We start from the raw sequence: 23,877 nt of genomic DNA, 5'->3' as shown, positions 1-23,877 counted from the left end.
GTCTGAAGCCTAGGCAACTATTTGTCAACAAGGGAAAAAATATGCAAAAAATATGAATTTTGACATGCGCTACAAAGTTAAATAGGATCTTTGAGATGGCAATACTCCTTTACACGGACAGGATCCTGCGCAGATTTGATGCGCTGGATTTGTAACTGCAGATTAGAAGTTGTGCTCAGTCATTTAGTTTACATAGAAATCTGCAGAAAATCCTGCGCATCACATCTGGGTAAATCATGCCATAGAATAGATCCTATACTGGATTGGGGTCTGGGCTTTTACTAGGTCATTAAATATACTCTGGGTCAGTATACTCAGGATTAACCTTAAAGGGGTACTCCACTGGAAAACATTTTTTTCTAAATCAACTGGTGCTAGAAAGTTAAACTTATTTGTAAATTACTTCTACAGTGACCCCCCAACCTACGATGGCCCCTACATACAATCATTTCAAGATACGATGGCCTCTCAGAGGCCATCGCATGTTGAAGGCAGCATCAATATACGATGCTTTTGTATGTCGGGGCCATCGCATAAATGGCTATCCGGCAGCGCAGACTGCTTCAGCTGCCACCGGATAGCTGTTTACGGTGCCCTGTGTGGTCCGGTGATGATCACTTACCTGTCCTCGGGGCTCCGGCGCGTCCTCTTCGGGATCCTCTGCATCGTCAGCGCTCTCCATCGTCGTCATCACGTCGCTGCGCACGCCGTCCCGTCATCCAATAGGAGCGGCGTGCGTAGCGACGTGATGGCGGCGACGTGAGAGCGAGGATGCCGGGGAAGCAGAGGTCTTGCCAGAGCGTCAGGGACACCACGGGGACGCAGTGACAGCGATGGAAGGCGACATCCCGGGCAGCGGTGATGAACGGTAACAGTCCGGAGCGGCGGGGGACAGGTGAGTACCAAGTACCAAGAGTGGTCTTCAACCTGCGGACCTCCAGATGTTGCAAAACTACAACTCCCAGCATGCTGGGTGTTGTACTTTTGCAACATCTGGAGGTCTGCAGATTGTAGACCACTGTCCTATACTTTACATTGCACGGATCCCTCAACATACGATGGTTTCAACAAATGATGGTCCATTTGGAACGGATTACCATCGTATGCTGATGGACCAATGTATTTCAAAATCGTTATCCTTCCAGTACTTATCAGCTGTTATATTCTCCACAGGAAGTTCTTTTCTTTTTTAATTTCCTTTCTGTCTGACCACAGTGCTCTCTGCTGACATCTCTGTCCATTTTAGGAACTGTCCAGAGTAGAAGCAAATCCCCATAGCAAACCTCTCCTGCTCTGGACAGTTACTGATATGGACAGAGGTGTCAGCAGAGAGCACTGTGGTCAGTCAGAAAAGAAATTCAAAAAGAAAAGAACTTCCTGTGGATCATACAGCAGCTGATAAGTACTGGAAGGATTAAGATTTTTTGATAGAAGTAATTTACAAATCTGTTTAACTTTCTGGCACCAGTTGATAAAAAAAAAAAAAAAATGTTATCCGGTGGAGTACCCCTTTAACCCCTTAACGACGCAGGACGTATATTTACGTCCTGCGCCGATTCCCACGATATGAAGCGGGATCGCGCCGCGATCCCGCATCATATCGCGTCGGTCCCGCCGCTCATCAACGGCCGGGACCCGCGGCTAATACCACACATCGCTGATCGCGGCGATGTGCGGTATTAACCCTTTAGAAGCGGCGGTCAAAGCTGACCGCCGCTTCTAAAGCGAAAGTGACCCGGCTGCTCAGTCGGGCTGTTCGGGACCGCCGCGATGAAATCGCGGCGTCCCGAACAGCTGCCAGGACACCGGGAGGGCCCTTACCTGCCTCCTCGGTGTCCGATCGGCGAATGACTGCTCCGTGCCTGAGATCCAGGCAGGAGCAGTCAAGCGCCGATAACACTGATCACAGGCGTGTTAATACACGCCTGTGATCAGAATGAGAGATCAGTGTGTGCAGTGTTATAGGTCCCTATGGGACCTATAACACTGAAAAAAAAGTAAAAAAAAAAGTGTTAATAAAGGTCATTTAACCCCTTCCCTAATAAAAGTTTGAATTTCCCATAAAAAAAATAACAGTGTAAAAAAATAAATAAATAAACAAATGTGGTATCGCCACGTGCGTAAATGTCCGAACTATAAAAATATATCATTAATTAAACCGCACGGTCAATGGCGTATGCGCAAAAAAATTCCAAAGTCCAAAAAAGCGTATTTTGGTCACCTTTTATACCATTAAAAAATGAATAAAAAGTGATCAAAAAGTCTGATCAAAACAAAAATCATACCGATTAAAACTTCAGATCACGGCGCAAAAAATGAGTCCTCATACCGACCTGTACGTGGAAAAATAAAAAAGTTATAGGGGTCAGAAGATTACATTTTTAAACGTATAAATTTTCCTGCATGTAGTTATGATTTTTTCCAGAAGTGCGACAAAATCAAACCTATATAAGTAGGGTATCATTTTAACCGTATGGACCTACAGAATAATGATAAGGTGTCATTTTTACCGAAATATGCACTGCGTAGAAACGGAAGCCCCCAAAAGTTACAAAATGGCGTTTTTTCTTCGATTTTGTCGCACAATGATTTTTTTTTCCGTTTCGCCGGGGATTTTTGGGTAAAATGACTAATGTCATTACAAAGTAGAATTGGCCACTCAAAAAATAAGCCATAATATGGATTTTTAGGTGGAAAATTGAAAGGGTTATGATTTTAAAAAGGTAAGGAGGAAAAAACGAAAGTGCAAAAACGGAAAAACCCTGAGTCCTTAACCTCTTAAGGACCCATGACGTATACATACGTCATGAGTCCCGGTCCTGCGATATAACGCAGGGTCACACGGTGACCCCGCATCATATAGCGGCGGGCCCGGCTTCATAGTGAAGCCGGGACCCGCCTCTAATAGCGCGCGGCACTGATCGCTGTGCCGCGCGCTATTAACCCTTTAGCCGCGCGCCTCAAAGCTGAGCCGCGCGGCTAAAAACGAAAGTGAAAGTTGCCGGTTAGCTCAGGGAGCTGTTCGGGATCGCCGCGGTATAATCGCGGCATCCCGAACAGCTGTAGCACAGGAGGAGGTCTTCTTACCTTCTCCTGTGCTGTCCGGTCGCCGAATGAATGCTTCAAGCCTGAGATCCAGGCTTGAGCATTCAATCGCCGAAAACACTGATTGATCCATTCCTATGGAGATGCATCAATTAGTGTAAAAGATCAGTTAATGCAATGTTATAGCCCCTTATGGGAGCTATAATATTGCATAAGAAAAGTGTAAAAAAAATCATTAACCCTTTCAATTATCCCTTCCCCTAATAAAAGTTTGAATCACCCGGCATTTCCAAAAATAAAAAAAACATCATGTAAATAATAATAAAAATAAACATATGTGGTATCGCCGTGTGCGGAAATGTCCGAATTATAAAAATATACTGCTTTTTAAACCGCTCGTTCAATGGCGTACGCGCAAAAAAAATTCAAAGTCCAAAGTAGCGCATTTTTGATCGCTTTTTATACCACAAAAAAGTGAATAAAAAGTGATCAAAAAGTCTGATCAGAACAAAAATGGTACCGACAAAAACTTCAGATGACGGCGCAAAAAATGAGTCCTCAAAGCGCCCTGAACACAGAAAAATAAAAAAGTTATAGGGGTCAAAAGATGACCATTTTAAACGTATAAATTTTCCTGCATGTATTCATGATTTTTTTCGGAAGTGATACAAATTCAAACCTATACGAGTAGGGTATCATTTTAACCGTCTGGACCTACAGAATAAAGATAAGGTGTCATTTTTGACAAAAAATGTACTGCGTAAAAACAGAAGCCCCCAAAACTTACAAAATAGTGTTTTTTCATCAATTTTGTCGCACATTGATTTTCTTTCCCGTTTCACCGTAGATTTTTGGGTAAAATGACTAATGTCATTACAAAGTAGAATTAGTGACGCAAAAATTAAGCTATTATATATAATTTTAGGTGAAAATTTTTAAGAGTTATGATTTTTTAAAGTTAAGGAGGAAAAATTGAAAATGAAAAAACGGAAAAAGCCCGGGTCCTTAAGGGGTTAATCTGGTATACTCAGGGTTATTGTCTTGCTGGAAGGTGAACCTGGTAAAATGAGGGTGCATTCACACCATAGTTTATGTATATGGTTTTAGATTGTTGTAAGAGATGAGCGAACTTACAGTAAATTCGATTTGTCACGAACTTCTCGGCTCGGCAGTTGATCACTTATCCTGCATAAATTAGTTCAGCTTTCAGGTGCTACGGTGGGCTGGAAAAGGTGGATACAGTTCTAGGAAAGAGTCTGAGTCTGCACCTGAAAGCTGAACTCATTTATGCAGGAAAAGTTATCAACTGCCGAGCCGAGAAGTTCGTGACGAATCGAATTTACTGTAAATTCGCTCATCTCTTATTGTCGCTGTATTCATAGGCCAGCTCACCCCGCCCATCTACATCACCCAGGTCACCGTTTCCACACACAAGTTAGTAACCCATCTCTCTGTGTACAGAACTAGGGGCGGGGCAGTTGATGCAGCACTCCTATTGGTCAGCGGTGGTCAGCATCCGTCGCGCTGCATTCTGGGAACACTCCCGCTTTATTTCCAGTTTTTCGTATAATATAACGGGGCGACACCGAGCAATTGTTACCGGTCTTATGAGGAGAAGGGAAGCTCACAAACACAGGTATAATGCGGTTTATCTGCCAGTCAGCCCCGGCCCCACCCACTACCTCCAGGATGCCGCAGCAGGGGCGGGGGTTGTCACGTGACGAGCCAGAGTCTCTCTCTCTTTGGGCGTGGCCATCCAGCGCGTCTGTGGCAACCGGCGGTAGGTGGGGTGTAAGTGGTCTCCAGCTGCCGGTGAGTGTAAGTGCGGGGAGGCCGGAGTGCGGGCGGCATGGACGAGTTTCAGACAGCGGAGGAGGTGAGTGTGGGCTGGGGCGGCTTCCCTGGAGGTCTCAGCGGGGCAGCAATGTGACTACCACTTCCCCTGGGATCATTATGTCATATTGCGGCCTTCCAGGACCCTGTGTACATGTGGCGGTAATGCGGTGTGTGCTGTACACTGACGTCTGGTGTGTGGGTAACATATGTGAAGCCCAGTGACGGCTCCGTGTCATTGAATTGAGTGCAGGGTCTTTGTGTGGTTCATTGTTGTGGATCTGCGTTACCGGAGCCTGTGTGTACGAGCCTGTACAGTGCGGCAACCGCAAGCTCCCTCCTAATCCTTCTGCCCTGCCCTATACAGTTCACAATGACATCTAGGGGCAGTAGAATAGGGGGTGGCATGGGGCATTGCTGCCAGCTTTGCTTGGCTACCCCCCCACCCCCCCAATCATCTCAGTGACCTCTGATTCTTCATAGTGTTATCATTTATTGGGGTCCAGGTAGGGAGACCCCACTGATCTCTAGAATGAAGGAGTAAGGACATGGCCTCCGCACCGATCTTTACTATGCCATGAATTGCCATAAAAATGCCCCAATGCCATATCTTTTCTACTTTAGTACATTGCTCTGAGAAGAGAATCTAGTGCAGTGTTTCCCAACCAGGGTGCCTCCAGCTGTTGCAAAACTACAACTCCCAGCATGCCCGGACAGCCTTTGGCTGTCCGGGCATGTTGGGAGTTGTAGTTTTGCAACAGCTGGAGGCACCCTGATTGGGAAACACTGGTGTAGTGTCTGTAGTACAGGAGCGGAGGACTGTGGGGCTCCACACATAGATGATGTAAATGTCACGTGGGGGGTTTATGTAGTGATAGCTGCCCTGTGCTGACAAAGCCGACTGATCCTGGGGGATTTGTTGTCAGGACCGATCACATGGTCAAGCAATCTGTCTTAGGCTGGGTTCACACCACATTTTTTCAATACATTTCCCGTATCAGGTATCTGGTTTCCTCAAAACCTGACTAAACTTTATCAAAACGTGTGTTGAAAACCATATGTGGTTTGAAAAATGATGTCCGGTTGTATTCGTTTCTTATGAAAAAAAAAGTGTGTGTTTTTAACTTTCCAAGAAAGAAACTGTGCAAAGTGAAAAACCGTATGGAACCGTACGCACATACCCGCGTCATATCGGGTTGGTCCCGGCGGCTGGGACCCACTGCTAGTACAGGACATCGCCGATTGCGGTGATGCCCTGTATTAACCTAACCCTTCAGATGCGGCGATCAAAGTTGACCAACGTGCCTGAAGTGAAACTGAAAGTATCCTGGCAGCTCAGTCGGGCTGTTCGGGACCGCCGCAATGAAATCGCGGTGTCCCGAACAGCTTACAGGACACCGGGAGGATCCCTACCTGCCTCCTCGGTGTCCGATCGGCAAATGACTGCTCTGTGCCTGAGATCCAGGCAGGAGCAGTCAAGCGCCAATAACACTGATCAATGGTGTGTTAATACATGCCAGTGATCAGTGTAAAAGATCAGTGTGTGCAGTGTTATAGGTCCCTATGGGGGCTATAACACAGCAAAAAAAAAAAAAAAAAGTTAAAATAAAGTGTTAATAAATGTGATATAACCTCTTCCCTAATAAAAGTTTGAATCACCCCCCTTTTCCCATAAAAAAAAGTGTAAATCAAAATAAACATAATAATGTACGTGTGTATGTGCGTAAATGTCCGAACTATAAAAATATATCATTTAAACCGCACGGTCAATGGCGTATACGTAAAAAAAAATCCAAAGTCCAAAATAGTGTATTTTTGGTCACTTTTTATACTGTTAAAAAATGAATAAAAAGCGATCAAAAAGTCCGATCAAAACAAAAATGGTACCGCTAAAAACTTCAGATCACGGCGAAAAAAATTAGCGCTCAAACCGCCCTGTACGAGGAAAAATAAAAAAGTTATAGGGGTTATGAATTTTTCCAGAAGTACGACAAAATCAAACCTATATAAGTATGGTATCATTTTAATCGTATGGACAGAATACAGAATAAAGATAAGGTGTCATTTTTACCGAAAAATGTACTGTGTAGAAAGCCCCCAAAATGTAAAAATTGTGTTTTTTCTTCAATTTTGTCACACGATGATTTTTTTTTCCGTTTTGCTGTAGATTTTTGGGTAAAATGACTGACGTCATTACAAAGTAGAATTGGTGGCGCAAAAAATAAGCCATCATATGGGTTTTTAGGTGCAAAATTGAAAGAGTTATGATTTTTAAAAGGTAAGGAGGAAAAAGCGAAAATCCAAAAACTGAAAAGGGGTTTAAAAAATAAATAAAAATATATACGTTTCAATACGGGTTTTCACCCGGACCAAAAAACTGTGGTAGGCTACGGTTTTTGGTGCAGGAAAAAACTGACAAAACCTTACAGGATGCAAAACTGACACAACCGGATGCATCTTTTGGCATACGGTTTTCAATGGAGATTCAATGCATACGGTTTTCAATACGGTTCTGTACGGTTTTCAAATTGAAAACTTATACGGGAACTGTATTGCAAAAAACATGGCGTGAACCCAGCCTTACGGCAGAGGAGAGCTAAAACCTTGCGCTCCCGTATGCCTTTCTTTGCGCTCCCGTATGTAACTCATTTCAATGAGCCGGCTGGATTGAAACATTCGGTTGGCTCATTTTTGCGCATACGGCGCAAAAATGAGCTGACCGAACGTTTCACTCCGGCCGGCTCATTGAAATGAATTACATACGGGAGTGCGAGGTTTTAGCTCTCCCCTGCCGTATGCGCTCCCGTATGGGAGAAAACTAGAAATGAGTGAACTTACAGTAAATTCAATTAGTCACAAACGTCTCGGCTCGGCAGTTGACTTTTCCTGCATAAATGAGTTCAGCTTTCAGGTGCTCCCGTGGGCTGGAAAAGGTGGATACAGTCCTAGGAGACTCTTTCCTAGGACTGTATCCACCTTTTCCAGTCCACCGGAGCACCTGAAGGCTGAACTAATTTACGCAGGATAAGTCATCAACTGCCGAGCCGAGAAGTTTGTGACGAATCTAATTTACTGTAAGTTCACTTCATCTGTAGAGAAACCGTGATGTGAACCCAGCCTTAGGATTGTGCTATGTATTAAGCATTACGGGTACAAGCTGTTCTTTATAGGGTATAGGGGTTGAGGAAAGGAATAAGCCCTGGTAGGTGTAAGGCTGTGTTCACACTGAGGAATTCACAGGGAATAATTTCAGTCAGGAAATTGTTGCCTTCTGTCATTTTATCCATCAAGCAGAATTTCCACGCGGGAAAGAAGAGGAATGAAGGAGGAGGCTATTTAATTCTACTTTTATGAATTTCATGTGAAAACGATGTCAGGCGGAATTTTTTTTTACCATTGACTTCATGAACATGTTCTTTCTTCAAGCGGAACTGAATTCAGCATCGGAATTCAGCGAGCAGATTTTACAGAAAATACATTGAAGGGAATGGGAAATCAATTGCTGAAACAGCTAGCGGAATTACTGGAGGAATTCCTCAGTGTGAACGTACCCCAAGCGGAGAACCCCTTTACTATCTCAGAAGTTAGTGTTCTCTACAAGCTGTGTACATGATGGAGAACACTGCTGTCCTGTCAGGGCAGGTGATGGAGCTTTATGGGGCACAATGAGAAGTCAAGCAGGAGGTTGTTAGGACTTGTCTACACCGCAGTAGTGCTACACAAGCTGTTATAATGAAAAGCATAACCGTTGCCTTGTTTATTTCTTGTAGCCTTTGAGACTTTTGCCTGGAGGGTCACGGTAGTGCTGGGCGATATGACCAAAAATGAGTATCACAGTATTTTTCTAAGGTATCACGGTATTTTTGTGATAAAGAGAAGAGCACCAGGCACTGTCTACTCGACTGTGAGTCAAATTATCCTGTCCGGACTATCCGGGGTGTGTGACCTGCTGCACTATGTGCTGTGGGGAGCGTCTACGTCTATAAAGGACAAAGTCTTTCATACAATAGCAAGTAGAAATGAAGGTAGACGGACGACTCACCCAGGTAGCAAAAATATCTTCTTTATTCAAGGCTTGCAGCTTAAAATAACAGCAGGTTCAGGGGGGTCTGTCAGCAGGAACGCAGGGCTGTGGAGTGCAACGACCGTATCGCTTCGGACTGAAGCTTCTTCCGGCCTCCAACAGGTGTTCTACGTCCTGCTGTGATTTTAAAACCAGGTATGTGCGGAAGGGGGGAGGGGCCTTCACCTAGACAAAAAATCACTTACGTTCTGACATAAATGTTAAAAACATTCTTGGCGAATTTACAAAAATGGGCTAAATTCTGCCCTATCATTAAGTCCCGCTGGTCCGAGGGCTCCAGTTCTGAGTATCCAGCGGGTTTCCATTTGTATAAGAGTATTTTCTCTATCTCCTCCTTCTTTCGGGGGAGGGATGCGCTGGATCCCAAAGAACTTTAGAGCCCTGGGATCATTATCATGCTCTTCCTTCATATGTTTCATTAGTTTTGGGACTCCTTTCCCTGATTTCAAAGAATAAATGTGCTCTCTGTATCTGGTAGACAATTGCCTTTTCGTTTTTCCGATATAAAATCGGGCACAAGGACACATTAACCCATACACTACATGTGTGCTTTTGCATGTTATAACTTCTCTGATAGTGATATCTCTTCCTCCTAGGTTTACAAAATTCACTTTCATATTCTGAGAGCAGTGTGAACATTGACCACAGGCGTAATTGCCTGGGGGAAGGGAACTGGTCAGCCAATCTTTGCTATCTTTCTGTGCGATTTCTTTGCGTTTTTTAATTTTTTTTAATATTATCTCTAATCGTGCTGTTTTTCCTAAATGTTATTAAAGGTTTATTTTTGGCTACTGTTTTCAGATCTTCATCTTGTTCTAATATTTTCCAATTATTATGTATAGCTTTAGTGATTATATTATTTATGGGAGTATTGGCAAATGAGAAGGTGAATCTTTTATTTTCTATTTCTTGGATATTAGATGTTTTTTGTTTGTTAACTAACAGATCTTCTCTTTTCTTTTCATTTGCTTTCTCGTATGCTTGCTGTATGAGTTTTTCAGGATATCCTCTTTTTCTCAGCCTTTCTTTTAATTCTTCTGCCTGTATTTCGTATTTATATTCATGTGTGTTAATACGTTTTAGCCGAATAAATTGGCTGTATGGCAGACCCTTTTTTACATGGTGAGGGTGGGAGCTTTTAAAATGGAGTAAAGTATTTCTTGCTATTTTCTTTCTAAAGCCTGTCACTGATATCATGTTGCCTTCAATATTTATTTCTGTATCAAGAAATTCTATACTTTTGTTACCATATACTGCTGTAAAAAACATGTTATAGGAATTGGCTTCATTTAAGTATTTCACAAATTCATGAAACTTTCCTTCTGTGTCACTCCACACTATTATAATGTCATCTACGTAACGCTTAAAGAAGCGCACGTATTGCAGGTAGGGATTATTATCAGAAAAAATATATTGGTCTTCAAATGCAGCTAAAAAAAGTGTTGCGAATGTACAGGAAACCGGGGTCCCCATCGCGGTACCAGTACATTGCTGGTGCCACTGGGAGTCATATTTAAACGTATTATTTGTTAGTACGAAGTTATGTATACTGAAGATTACAAAAAAGAAGCTCTTAAACAGTTAAATAACACCACTACATATACCAAATTAAAAGGGGACCCCACATCTAAAATTATTAGTGCACTTAAAACATTTCTTAGGATTCAAGTAGACAAAAACATTTTGAGTAAAAAAACTGCAGAAAAATTGCTTCCAACTGCCCCCAAACCAGCTAAGTGGTACATCATACCAAAAGTACACAAAACACTCTGCCAACCCACAGGTCGCCCCATCATAGCGGGCATAGGGTCCAGTACCGAATACTTGTCCCAATACATTGATTGGTTATTGCGTCCCATGCTGACCAGCACCAGGACATATTTAAAAGACACCACCCATCTGATAACCTCCATCCAGTCTTTTCACATTCTACCACAAGACACCTTAGGGAGCATCGATGTAGAAAGCCTGTATACCCGTATCCCGTTGGATACGGGTATACAGGCCATCCGATACTTCCTAACTAAAACAGGTAAAACTAACCATTTTGTTAATTTTGTATGTGAAGCTCTTCACTTCGTACTAACAAATAATACGTTTAAATATGACTCCCAGTGGCACCAGCAATGTACTGGTACCGCGATGGGGACCCCGGTTTCCTGTACATTCGCAACACTTTTTTTAGCTGCATTTGAAGACCAATATATTTTTTCTGATAATAATCCCTACCTGCAATACGTGCGCTTCTTTAAGCGTTACGTAGATGACATTATAATAGTGTGGAGTGACACAGAAGGAAAGTTTCATGAATTTGTGAAATACTTAAATGAAGCCAATTCCTATAACATGTTTTTTACAGCAGTATATGGTAACAAAAGTATAGAATTTCTTGATACAGAAATAAATATTGAAGGCAACATGATATCAGTGACAGGCTTTAGAAAGAAAATAGCAAGAAATACTTTACTCCATTTTAAAAGCTCCCACCCTCACCATGTAAAAAAGGGTCTGCCATACAGCCAATTTATTCGGCTAAAACGTATTAACACACATGAATATAAATACGAAATACAGGCAGAAGAATTAAAAGAAAGGCTGAGAAAAAGAGGATATCCTGAAAAACTCATACAGCAAGCATACGAGAAAGCAAATGAAAAGAAAAGAGAAGATCTGTTAGTTAACAAACAAAAAACATCTAATATCCAAGAAATAGAAAATAAAAGATTCACCTTCTCATTTGCCAATACTCCCATAAATAATATAATCACTAAAGCTATACATAATAATTGGAAAATATTAGAACAAGATGAAGATCTGAAAACAGTAGCCAAAAATAAACCTTTAATAACATTTAGGAAAAACAGCACGATTAGAGATAATATTAAAAAAATTAAAAAACGCAAAGAAATCGCACAGAAAGATAGCAAAGATTGGCTGACCAGTTCCCTTCCCCCAGGCAATTACGCCTGTGGTCAATGTTCACACTGCTCTCAGAATATGAAAGTGAATTTTGTAAACCTAGGAGGAAGAGATATCACTGTCAGAGAAGTTATAACATGCAAAAGCACACATGTAGTGTATGGGTTAATGTGTCCTTGTGCCCGATTTTATATCGGAAAAACGAAAAGGCAATTGTCTACCAGATACAGAGAACACATTTATTCTTTGAAATCAGGGAAAGGAGTCCCAAAACTAATGAAACATATGAAGGAAGAGCATGATAATGATCCCAGGGCTCTAAAGTTCTTTGGGATCCAGCGCATCCCTCCCCCCCGAAAGAAGGAGGAGATAGAGAAAATACTCTTATACAAATGGAAACCCGCTGGATACTCAGAACTGGAGCCCTCGGACCAGCGGGACTTAATGATAGGGCAGAATTTAGCCCATTTTTGTAAATTCGCCAAGAATGTTTTTAACATTTATGTCAGCACGTAGGTGATTTTTTGTCTAGGTGAAGGCCCCTCCCCCCTTCCGCACATACCTGGTTTTAAATCACAGCAGGACGTAGAACACCTGTTGGAGGCCGGAAGAAGCTTCAGTCCGAAGCGATACGGTCGTTGCACTCCACAGCCCTGCGTTCCTGCTGACAGACCCCCCTGAACCTGCTGTTATTTTAAGCTGCAAGCCTTGAATAAAGAAGATATTTTTGCTACCTGGGTGAGTCGTCCGTCTACCTTCATTTCTACTTGCTATTGTATCACGGTATTTTTATTTTTTTTACATTGAGACTTGCATTGAGGTGGCGTAGCGGAACTAAATGGGCTTTTGGAACTAAATGATCTGACCACTGGGGCAGTGGAGTACCCTTTTAAATAGATGTAACAAACAACCCTACAGCCTCCAGCTGTTGCAAAACTACAACTCCCAGCATGTTGGACTATATAGTAGTGTATAGTATAGGTCAGTGTTTCCCAACTAGGGGTGCCTCCAGCTGTTGCAAAACTACTACTCCCAGCATGTTGGACTATATAGTAGTATATAGTATAGGTCAGTGTTTCCCAACCAGGGTGCCTCCAGCTGTTGCAAAACTACAACTCCCAGCATGTTGGACTATATAGTAGTGTATAGTATAGGTCAGTGTTTCCCAACTAGGGGTGCCTCCAGCTGTTGCAAAACTACTACTCCCAGCATGTTGGACTATATAGTAGTATATAGTATAGGTCAGTGTTTCCCAACCAGGGTGCCTCCAGCTGTTGCAAAACTACAACTCCCAGCATGTTGGACTATATAGAAGTGTATAGTATAGGTCAGTGTTTCCCAACTAGGGGTGCCTCCAGCTGTTGCAAAACTACTACTCCCAGCATGTTGGACTGTATAGTAGTATATAGTATAGGTCAGTGTTTCCCAACCAGGGTGCCTCCAGCTGTTGCAAAACTACAACTCCCAGCATGTTGGACTATATAGAAGTGTATAGTGTAGGTCAGTGTTTCCCAACTAGGGGTGCCTCCAGCTGTTGCAAAACTACCACTCCCAGCATGCCCGGACAGCCGTTGGCTGTCCGGGCATGCTGGGAGTTGTAGTTTTGCAACAGCTGGAGGGCCTACTGTAGGTATAGTATATTATACAGACCCCTGTCCATCCCAGAACCCTGACTCACCTTCTCAGTTGCTGCAGGGACCGTCCGGGGAGGGTGGTCCGGGCCATCCATCCTTCCTGTAGTGTCCGGCGGCATTCCGGGTGGAGGGTGAACTGGTCCAGGCTGTCCTTCTCCGGGGGGTCCTCTTCTCCACTTCGGGCAGGCTCCAGCCTAGTAACGCTGCATAGACGTCGCTGCGCAGTCACGTCCGTGCACAGCGACGCACCTGACGTCACGGACGTAGCGGCGTCTATGCAGCTTACTAGGCCGGAGCCTGCCCAGAGTGGAGAAGAGGACCCCCCGGAGAAGGACAGCCCGGACCGGTTCACCCTCCACCCGGAATGCCGCCGGACACTACAGGAAGGATGGATGGCCCGGACCACCCCCATTACGGGTAAGTTTAATTTTTTTTATTGACTCGGAGGGTGGGGGAGGGGCCCGACCGATATAGCGGTACGGGCAAAAATCCATACCGTGGGAGAAAAAAATAAACTGTATCCGGTTCATACTGGTTTACCGCCCAGCACTAGGTCACGGCCCTGATAAGATTGAGTTTAAACCTTCTAACCACTACAGTATAAAGGGTGAGTCCATGGAACTGAACTTATCAGACACTTTTCACAGGATAGAGGATAAGTGTCTGATTGTGGGGTTTCCAACTACTGGGACCCCATGCGATCTCCTATTCGGCCAACTCATCCAATCACAGGCTGCAGCACTGTCCCGTCTATGCCGGTGATTGGCTGAACAGGTCGTCGCTTGCTCTCTGCCAAGGACTGGTAAGTAGCCGGGGTCCCAGCTATTGGACCCCCACGATCAGACACTTATCCCCCTATCCAACAGCTGGGACCCTGACTACTTACCAGTCCTTTAGCAGGAGGAGACTTCTGAAAATGGTGGGATTCAGCGGCGCTGACCAGGAGCAGGTCTGTTTCTTGTCAGCTCTGCTGAATCCCACCATTTCCAGAAGTCTCCTCCTGAATTGTCCTATTCGGATGGGAAGGCTGCAGACTGGATCTACCTCTCACTCCGACCACTGTTGTATGTGAGCTTACACAACCGCACTGGGTAAGGGCATTTTCCATTACATGTGTGGTAAACCTGCGGTATTACGCTATGGAGCGCTCTCTTTTCTTTTTACTTACCAGTCTTTGGCAGAGAGCAAGTGATGACCTGTTCAGCCAATCCCGGCTGAGACGGGACACTGCTGCAGCCTGTGATTGGATAAGTTGGCGGTCACTTGTGTCATTCAGGAAGGTGGGGGTTGGAGTGCAATGAGGAGGTGTAAGTGGATGAGGCCCCGGATAGGAGATCGCATTTGGAAACCCTGCGATCAGACACTTATCCCCTATCCAAGTGTTTGGTAAATTCAGTTCCCTGGATTACACCTTCAAGTGTCGTAATATCTGGCATGTACCATTTTTTCTAATATTTGGCTTTTTTTTTTTTGAGGGGCCTATCAGGTATCATGTTATGTTGGACTGTTTTATCTGTATTCTTTTTATAAAAAAATATTGTTATATTTTGAAATGGTCTAATTGTTTGGGATGTGCTGGTTTATGTGAACCGTCTTCTCTTGTTTGTAGTTCTTAGTGTAATGCGACCTGCTTTCCTCTGGGCGCTGCCCACCCTATCGTTTGTTGCTGATGGCAACCATGACGTCTTGCTAGTCCTGACTGGTTTGCATCCAGCCCAGTGTTTCTGTTCCTGGTTGTATGGGTTATACCATGGCTACATAGGCATGCGGTGTGCTTTGTTTACAGTTACCATGGAGATAATGGAGCTGCTTTACAGAGCTGTGAAGCCTGTTATACAGACAAATAATACAGCTAAAACAGGTTTATTAAATGCTATGCTATGGTTACAGTCATAATGGGAAAAAATATTTTAGTGCTTGGCATATCTCGCATAAGGGGACACTTTATTTCACAAGGGGTTAATAGCAGGGTGGGGCAAACATTTGTGTGGGGAATGGAAGTCAATTTCTTTATGTAGCTCTGAGCATCTCCTAGAGAGTTGTGTGGTTCTGGCGGTCTCAGTATACAGTGGTTAGTACCTAAAAGAGAAAGTCGGAGAAAGGAAACTGGTGACTTAGCTGTAGGGTCATGGGTATTGTGATTGGTAGGGGTCTGAATGAGGACATAATTGTCCCTGGAATAAATGGAACGTACCACGCCTGCTTGACCACCATTGTCATCCATTGTGTACAGGGCCACCGAACAGTACATCACTTCAGCAGCACCATGGAGAATGAATGGTGGAGTGGCCAGGCATGCACTGTATGCGCCGTTTATTCCACGGATAAATATATCCCCAGTGTTGGGATCAGTGGTCGGACTCCTACTGATCACCCTGTTATCCCCTATCCACACTATAGGGAATAACCTTAATGAGATGGGAATTCCCCTTTTAATGGAGTATCCTCCTTTAAACAGCTGAGCAGTGGGGTGCTGGATAGTTGGCCTCTACCAACATGGGAACATGTGACCATACTAGTTGACCAGAATTGTCTCAGCATTTGATTAGATGCTTTGAGACTCACTTGTAAATACCTTGGTTTGTCATTGTGCCACTGGTGTGACGGCTTAGGTGACATCATTTCTCTGTATACCTCCATCTCCTATTTTTGTTGTTTTTTTTTCCCCTCCCTCACATCAGGAGAGGGAACGTCGTCGTGGTGGAGGCCACCCTATTAAGGAGGTGGGTCCCTCAGAAGGCAGGGACAGCTGGAGGGAGGATTGGTAATAGAGGGCACTTTCCCCTTTCATTTTCCTGCTTCTTAGTTATTTGTCATCTTCTGAAGCGATTGAGGGGTACCACAAACCCCATCTAACCGCCACATCTATTCACTACCCCCTAGTAGTATCATATTGCTATTAACATGCTAGTCGTACTTAGGGCTGGGCGGTATACCGGTTCATACCGATTACCAAAACTTTTGTCCTGCACCATATGAATTTTAACCCATACCGCAATACCGGTTTGGCCCCTCCCCCTCGGGAATGAATGAACTATCAGCCCAGCGCTGCACTGTCCCCACATCTGGGAACTAATCATATGTGACCCGTGAGCGCTGTTCTGCCCCCCCCCCCCAAATTAATTATTAGCCCAGTGCTGCGCTGTCCCCATCGGAGTAAATACTCACATATCACCTGCAAGCGCTGCCCTCCTCGTCCTCCTGTTAGTTGCGGCCGCCGGCGCTGACACTCTCTACCAGTGGTCTTAAAACCTCCAGATGTTGCAAAACTACAACTCCCAGTATGTCCAGACAGCTGTTGGGCATGCTGGGAGTTGTAATTTTGCAACATCTGGAGGTCTGCAGGTTGAGAACCACTGCTCTATGCTGTATCCCTATGCCCGGGCTGCAAAAGGTAAACAAAATAAACTTTAACTCCCCTTCCCCGTGAGACATGACCAGCTTCCTAGGGAATGGAACGTCGGACAGCCGTCAGCCTATCACCGGCCGCAGCGATGTTCCGCCTCGGCCGGTGATAGGTTGAGCCCACTGTCATGTAAGAAGCCGTCTGCGGCCAGTGATAGGCTGACGGCTTTCCGACGCTCACGTCCCCAGGAAGAGCGTAAGGCCAATGTAGGAAAGTGCGTTAAAGTTTATTTTTGTTTACCTTTTGCAGCCTAGGTATAGGGATACAGCTATAGAGTGTCAGTGCCAGTGGCCGCAACAAACAGGAGGATGAGGAGAGCAGCGCTTGCGGGTGACGTGAGTAGATCCTCGATGGGGACAGCGCAGCCTTGGGCTAATAATTAATTTGGGGGGGGGGGAATACCGTTATATACCATGGAACCGCCATGAGTTACAAAAATACCGCGATACACATTTGGCCATACTGCCCAGCCCTAGTCATACTTTGTAATCTATCTCCATGTATGTCCCCACCCCGTCATCCATTGGCACATGTCTTTGGAGAGATTTTTTGTAGTGTGCACACATTTTTTGAGGTGATTAATTTTCTTTTTTTATACTATCAGTAAATAAAGGTTATGCTTTAGCCCATTGCTATTTACAATAGAGGTCTTTTTCTCTGCTCGGTGTTTGTTTGATTGCACAATACTGATCATGGATTCTATTCGGTGATACCCCTACCAATCTAATATCGACCCCTTGTAAAGGATATACTCCTAACATCTTGGTGTTAGAATCCACAGGACACCTTCAAAGTTCCATGCTTTAACGGGCCAGAACTGTTTTGGCACCATGGGTAGGATCTACACGATATTAAATGGGGTTTCCAGGTTGACATGATTGGTTGCTTATCCTCATACATCTTTATGAATAGCAGCAATTCTCTTTTTCAGATCCTAAGAGTTCTTTAGCATGAGGGGCCATATTGAACTTCCATTGACCAGTATTAGAGAGTGTGATAACCCCAAATTTGGAACACCTGTGACCTTGTAACACTAACTAGTCACATGACACAAGGGAGGGAAATGGCTAATTGGGCCCTCATTTTTGTTGCCAAGGTTTAGACATTAACGCCTTAAGGACTGAGGGTTTTTCGGTTTTTGCACTTTAGGTTTTTTCCTCCTCACCTTTTAAAAATCATAACCCTTTCAATTTTGCACCTAAAAATCCATATGATGGCTTATTTTTTGCGCCACCTAGTGACATCTTCGCAGTGACATCAGTCTTTTTACCCAAAAATCTGCAGCGAAACAGAAAAAAAATAATTGTGCGACGAAATTGAAGAAAAAAAACGCCATTTTGTAACTTTTGGGGGCTTCCGTTTCTACGTAGTACATTTTTCAGTAAAAATAACACCTTATCATTATTCTGTAGGTCCATTCAATTAAAATGATTCCCTACTTATATAGGTTTGATTATGTCGGACTTCTGGAAAAAATCATAACTACATGCACGGAAATTTATACGTTTAAAATGGTTATTTTCTGACCCCTATAACTTTATCTTTCTGTGTATGGGGCGGTGTGAGGGCTCATTTTTTGTGCCGTGATCTGATGTTTTTAGCGGTACCATTTTTGTATTGATCGCTTTTTATTCATTTTTTCATGTAAAAATTTTTATTTTGGACTTTGGAATTTTTTTGCGCATACGCCATTGACCGTGAGTTTTTTTTTTTTTTATGGGAAAAGGGGGGTGATTTGAACTTTTATTAAGGAAAGGGTTAAATCACATTTATGAACTTTTTTTTTTTTACACATAAAAAAATAAATAAATAAAAAAAAAACGCATACGGGTCAAAACTGAGCCGACTGCACTCACCGTTTGACTCCGGTCGGATCACTAAAGTAATTGGAGTCACGGGCTGATCCGGCCAGGGTACGGGAGCACCCGGTTTGCACCTCCCCCCCCCCCCCCCCCCCGCCAGATCCGGCACCCGTATGTACAAAACGTGGTGTGAATGCACTCTCAGTCAGTCGTATGAGTTCTTATGTAACGTTGTCGTTTTTTTTTTTTCCCCCAGTCTTCATTCGTTGTAGATGAAGTGAGCAACATCATTAAAGAGGTCAGTTGTCACCATTTTGTAAAACTGTATATTGACTTGTGTAACATTCTTCAAATGCATTGTGTGTAGATTCTATAATGATTTGTAATGCTTTGTATTCAGTCAATAGAAAGTGCCATCGGTGGAAATGCTTATCAACACAACAAAGTCAACCAGTGGACCACCAATGTTGTGGAACAAACTCTGAGCCAACTTACAAAACTGGGGAAGCCATTCAAGTACATTGGTAGGTGGATTGTTTTCACTTGACGGGTATTTATGTGGCACAAGCCACATTTACTTGGTAATAGTAGGTAAGGGCCACAAAGTACTAGCAAGTCAATTCATGTATTTTAAGACTGTAAGGGAGCCGTGAGTGAGGAGTATTCAGCAAGATATGGCTTTCATTGATTCTTTTTTTCTTGGAATTACCAGGGGATTGTCTGACCCCACAAAGTTCTTGTCCATGGGCTCAGGCTGGCATAAAGATTGGGAGGGGCTGGAGTTACACTGACCTGCTCTGATCTACTATGGAGTCTATCCCAATGATGCCCGATCCCAGCTGAGCAGCACTTTCTGCTTTTGTCTCAGCCACATCAAGTACCTGCTCAGCCAGTCTCTGACCAATGTGATTTATTTATTTTTTCCCACCACTTATGCCGTCCTTAGACCATGGAAAATCACTTTTAAAGTCTGTCTCTAGTCTTGCATGTCTGTCATTTTATGTCATAAATGTTTCTGTCTGGAGATTTCCCCTATAATGTGTGTGTGTGTGTGTGTTTTTTTTTTTTCCCCCCCCATCCAGTTACTTGCGTGATCATGCAAAAGAATGGTGCAGGTCTTCATACAGCGAGTTCATGTTTTTGGGATAATTCAACGGATGGTATGTTTATTTGTTTTTTTGTACAATCAGTTGTTCGCTTTTGTCAGTCCCTGAATGGGGATGAGAAAATAACCTATTAAGGTTCCCTTCGTTGACACTAGGCTATATGATGGCACGATGCTATGGATGGCTGCCATCCTTTAAATGTCAACTTTGTTTTTGGTTCTCAAACTATTTTGAGTTTATGTAACTTATAGCTGAAAAACACAGTGGTCAGTTTTGCAGTGCGCTCCACTTGTATTCCTGTAGCCTGTTTGTTCGGTAGTATGTACTGATAATTTGTTGACAATTTAAAAAAAAGGTCCTGTAGATGAATGCGTTAAGGGACAACTGCTGCCATAACAACTTATCCCCTATCCACAGGGTAGGGGATAAGTGTTTGATCACTGGGTTTGATCACGCTGCATCCCCGCCTCTCCCATTGAAATACATGGAGGAGGCGTGTCTGCCAGAGAGCTGGAGCCCTGTGCAGGAGATCGTGGGGGGTCCCAGCGTTTGGACCACCCACGATGAGATGCGGATCCCCTATCCTGTGGATAGGGGACACGTTGTTATGGCTGTACATTTCCTTTAAAGGGCAGCTCCCACCATCCTTTTTTTTTTTTTTTTTCTGTTCCAGCCTATTGCCAATCTATCCCTAACACCCTCCCTGCTTTTAATTTTTATTTTTACCATATTAAAAATGCTTTTTGTTTGCCTGACAGTGTGCTCACTACCAGGCAGACTTCCCCAGCAGGCACCAAGTCACTGATGCCTGCTGGGGGGGACTTCTGCCCTTAGTTCATCTACACAGGGTGCCTCCAGCTGTTTCACCACTACATCTCCCAGCTTGCCCTGACATCTATTGGCTGTCAGGGCATGCTGGGAGTTGTAGTATTGAAACAGCTGGAGGCACCCTGTGTAGATAAACCATTAGTTAGTTACAAGCGCCGCTATGGCGCTATCCCCCCCCCCCCCCCCCCGCTATGGCACTAGCCCCACCCCCCCCCCCCCGCATACCCTGTTCCCTCATTACACTTGCAGTTACTGCAGAGTCTGGCAGCGGGCGTGCAGGGACAGCAGCGTCAACGAGGCGGCGGCGATGTGCGGGAGGAGGGGCCTCCCAGCCTGTGGCCGGGGAGCCAATGCGCTTGCTCCCGCCTGTCTGATTGACAGGCAGGGAGCGAGTGCAGCCTAACTGAAAAAGGACTGATTGCCACTCCAAAATCAGTCCTTTTTCAGTGGCCGGTTTTTAAATGTAAATTAAACCTTTTTAATGAAATAAAATAAAAAAATAAAAGTATATTAGAGATATGTTGTAGTACATAAGTACTACAACATATCAAAAAATAAAGTTGGTGACAGTGCCCATTTAACAACATTCAATGGTCACTTTTATTAGGTACACCTGTTCAATTACTTATTAACACAAATAGCTAAACAGCCTATGGCAGCAACTCCATTCATTTAGGCATGTAGATGTGGCAAAGACATCTTACTCAAGTTCAAACCAAGCATCAGAATGGGGGGAAAAAGGAAGATTTAACTGACTTTGAATGTTGCATGGTTGTTGGTGCCAGACAGGTTTGTCAGAGTGTTTCAGAAACTGATGATTTTCCTGATTTTTACGCACAACATCTCTAGGGTTTAGAGACAATCGTTAGAGAAATAACCAGTTAGCAACAGTTGTGTGGATGAAAATGACTTGTTGATTTTAGGGGAGAATGGGCAAGACTGGTTTGTAATTTGTAATTTGTGTAACAACTCATTACAAGGTATGCAGAATACCATCTCTGAACGTACAACACATGGAACCTTGAAACAGATGGGCTACAGCAGCAGGAGACCACATGGTGACACTCCTGCCAGCTAAGAACAGGAAATGAACTGTACACTTACTATAGGTGGACAATGGCAAACCTGTAAGAACATAGTCTGGTGTGAGGAGTCTCTAATCCAGCTGTGACAAATGGCAGAGTAAGAATTTAGCATTCACCACATGAAATCCTTGATCCATCCTGCCTTGTATCACTGGTTCAGGCTTCTGATGTAATGGTGTGGGGGACATTTTCTTGGCACACTTTGGGCCCTTTAGTACCAATTGAGCATTGTTTAAATGTGAAAGCCTACGTGATTGTCTCTGACCATGTCCATCCCTTTATGACCACAGTGTACAGATCTCCTGATGGCTACTTCCAGCAGGATTATGCCTCATGTCACAAAGCTCACATTATCTCAATGTAAACATGACAATGAGTTCACTTCAACGGCCTCCACAGTCACCAGATCTCAGCCCTATAGAGCGGGATGTGGTGAAACGGGAGATTCCCATTGTGGATGTGCAGCCGACAACTGCGTGATCCCATTATGTCTATATGGACCAACATCTCTGAGCAATGTTTCCAGTACCTTGTAGAAAGTATGCCACAAAGAATGAAGGCTAAACAACATCCAACCTGGTACTAGCAAGGTGTTCCTAATAATAAAGTGGCCAGTGGGTGTATACTTTAAAGCAAAGAAGGCAGAGGCAATAGTAATGGGCTGTAAAGATTAGGAAAATACTCTAGCATTGAGCTATGGGGAGTAAAATGTTAGTTATATACTGTATTGACTCTGCTTTTATGTCTTTGCAGGAAGCTGTACTGTGAGATGGGAGAACAAGACTATGTACTGTATAGTCAGTGCCTTTGGACTTGCAATTTGACCACTTTCTTCTTGGTTCCAGTCATGCAATAGTTCTTTCATCCTTTATGTATTTTGCTTTGTACACACTCTGACATGTAATGCGTGTTTATTTTTTTTATTTTTTTTTGTTTGTTTTTTCTTTCACTCACAGTTTCTTTACTATGTTAGCACTTTTTTTTTCTTTCAATGTACTGAACCTCTATGTAATTTGAGGTGCTACAACCTAAAAGTGCCACTATAAAACGTAATTCAAGTCATACCTCTGATACACTAACTATTTCTTGTCATATTTTAGCTAATGCAAAATAAATTATTGGTTTAAACATTTTATATATTTATAAGTTGTATTTTGTAAATAGTGTAATGCACTATCCTGCAGGAGTGTGGTTTGGTTTGTCCTTTTGCTTTTGTATAAAAATGGAACATTTTAGAAAAAATGGAAAGTGTCCTACGTTTAGTTGCCAGAAATATTGGGATAATGAGTTATATTTGCTTTTTGACCACTATATCAGCAGAAGTGTCCATGTGAGAGGGTTTATCCTATGTAGGAGGTTTTGCACCAAAAAACAAGCAGAATAATGCTTAGGTGGAAAAGTTCGAGGAGTGAGTGTAATAGGTTCTTATCTCGGTGTAAGATGATGCAGTGTGACACATTGACCACCGGCAACCAGGAAGAAGACTGCATCGGAGGACTGGAGAGGTGGCATGTAAGTCTAGGTAGTTTTATTTGCCAGCAGCCTGAGAATGATGATTTAACCCCTTAACTACAATGGACGCAAATGTACGTCATGGTGCCGTAGTACTTAACGCACCATGGGGTACATTTACGCTCCATCACGAGCACCGGAGCGGTGCTCGCGTCCTGCGCGGCAAGTCCCGGCTGCTATCAGCAGCCAGGGACCCGCTGGTAATGGCGGACATCCGCGATTGCCCGGATGTCTGCCATTAACCCCTCAGATGCCGTGATCAATACAAATGACTGCATCTGCGGAAGTGTGGTACTTTGAATGGATGATCGGATCGCCCGCAGCACTGCCGCGACGATCCGATCATCCAGCATGGCGGCCGGAGGTCCCCTCACCTTGCTCCGGCCGCCTCCTGGGTTCTTCTACTCTGGTCTGAGATCGGGCAGACCAGAGCAGATCACCGATAATACTGATCAGTGCTATGTCCTATGCATTAGGGATCGACCAATTATCGGTTTGGCCGATATTCGCGATCGGCCGATATTCATGATCGGCTATTTTCGAGAAATAGCCAATAACTTATACCGGAATATTGGTATGAGCTATCGGCCTCAAAGTTCACAGATTATCTGTATCGGCCCTAA

General features: G+C 43.8%; 2 protein-coding genes across 19 annotated transcripts in view; one reads left to right on the top strand and one right to left on the bottom strand.

Moving 5' to 3' along the window:
* The window catches only part of SYTL3 (synaptotagmin like 3), a 125,712-nt gene extending 120,871 nt beyond the window's left edge, over nucleotides 1-4,841 (bottom strand). For 6 of the 18 annotated variants that reach the window (XM_056566698.1, XM_056566716.1, XM_056566720.1 and 3 more), the window contains exon 1: nucleotides 4,438-4,675. The gene's annotated coding sequence lies outside the window, so the exon portion shown is untranslated. Of the gene's footprint in view, nucleotides 1-4,437 lie in introns of all 18 variants that reach the window. The other 12 variants (XM_056566709.1, XM_056566719.1, XM_056566702.1 and 9 more) reach the window with 11 other exon arrangements.
* On the top strand, nucleotides 4,764-22,898 carry DYNLT1 (dynein light chain Tctex-type 1). The gene is made up of 5 exons (XM_056566722.1): nucleotides 4,764-4,921; nucleotides 18,980-19,021; nucleotides 19,124-19,247; nucleotides 19,806-19,883; nucleotides 22,496-22,898. Exons 1-5 carry the CDS (start codon nucleotides 4,895-4,897, stop codon nucleotides 22,564-22,566), a joined length of 342 nt encoding a protein of 113 aa, XP_056422697.1. The 5' UTR covers nucleotides 4,764-4,894; the 3' UTR covers nucleotides 22,567-22,898.
* Nucleotides 22,899-23,877: the final 979 nt, after the last annotated feature.

Source organism: Hyla sarda, chromosome 3, assembly GCF_029499605.1.
Source record: "Hyla sarda isolate aHylSar1 chromosome 3, aHylSar1.hap1, whole genome shotgun sequence".
In the NCBI taxonomy this organism is placed as follows: domain Eukaryota; kingdom Metazoa; phylum Chordata; class Amphibia; order Anura; family Hylidae; genus Hyla; species Hyla sarda.
The sequence above is the reverse complement of the archived record's forward strand: the minus strand, read 5'-3'. Positions and strand labels throughout refer to the sequence as shown.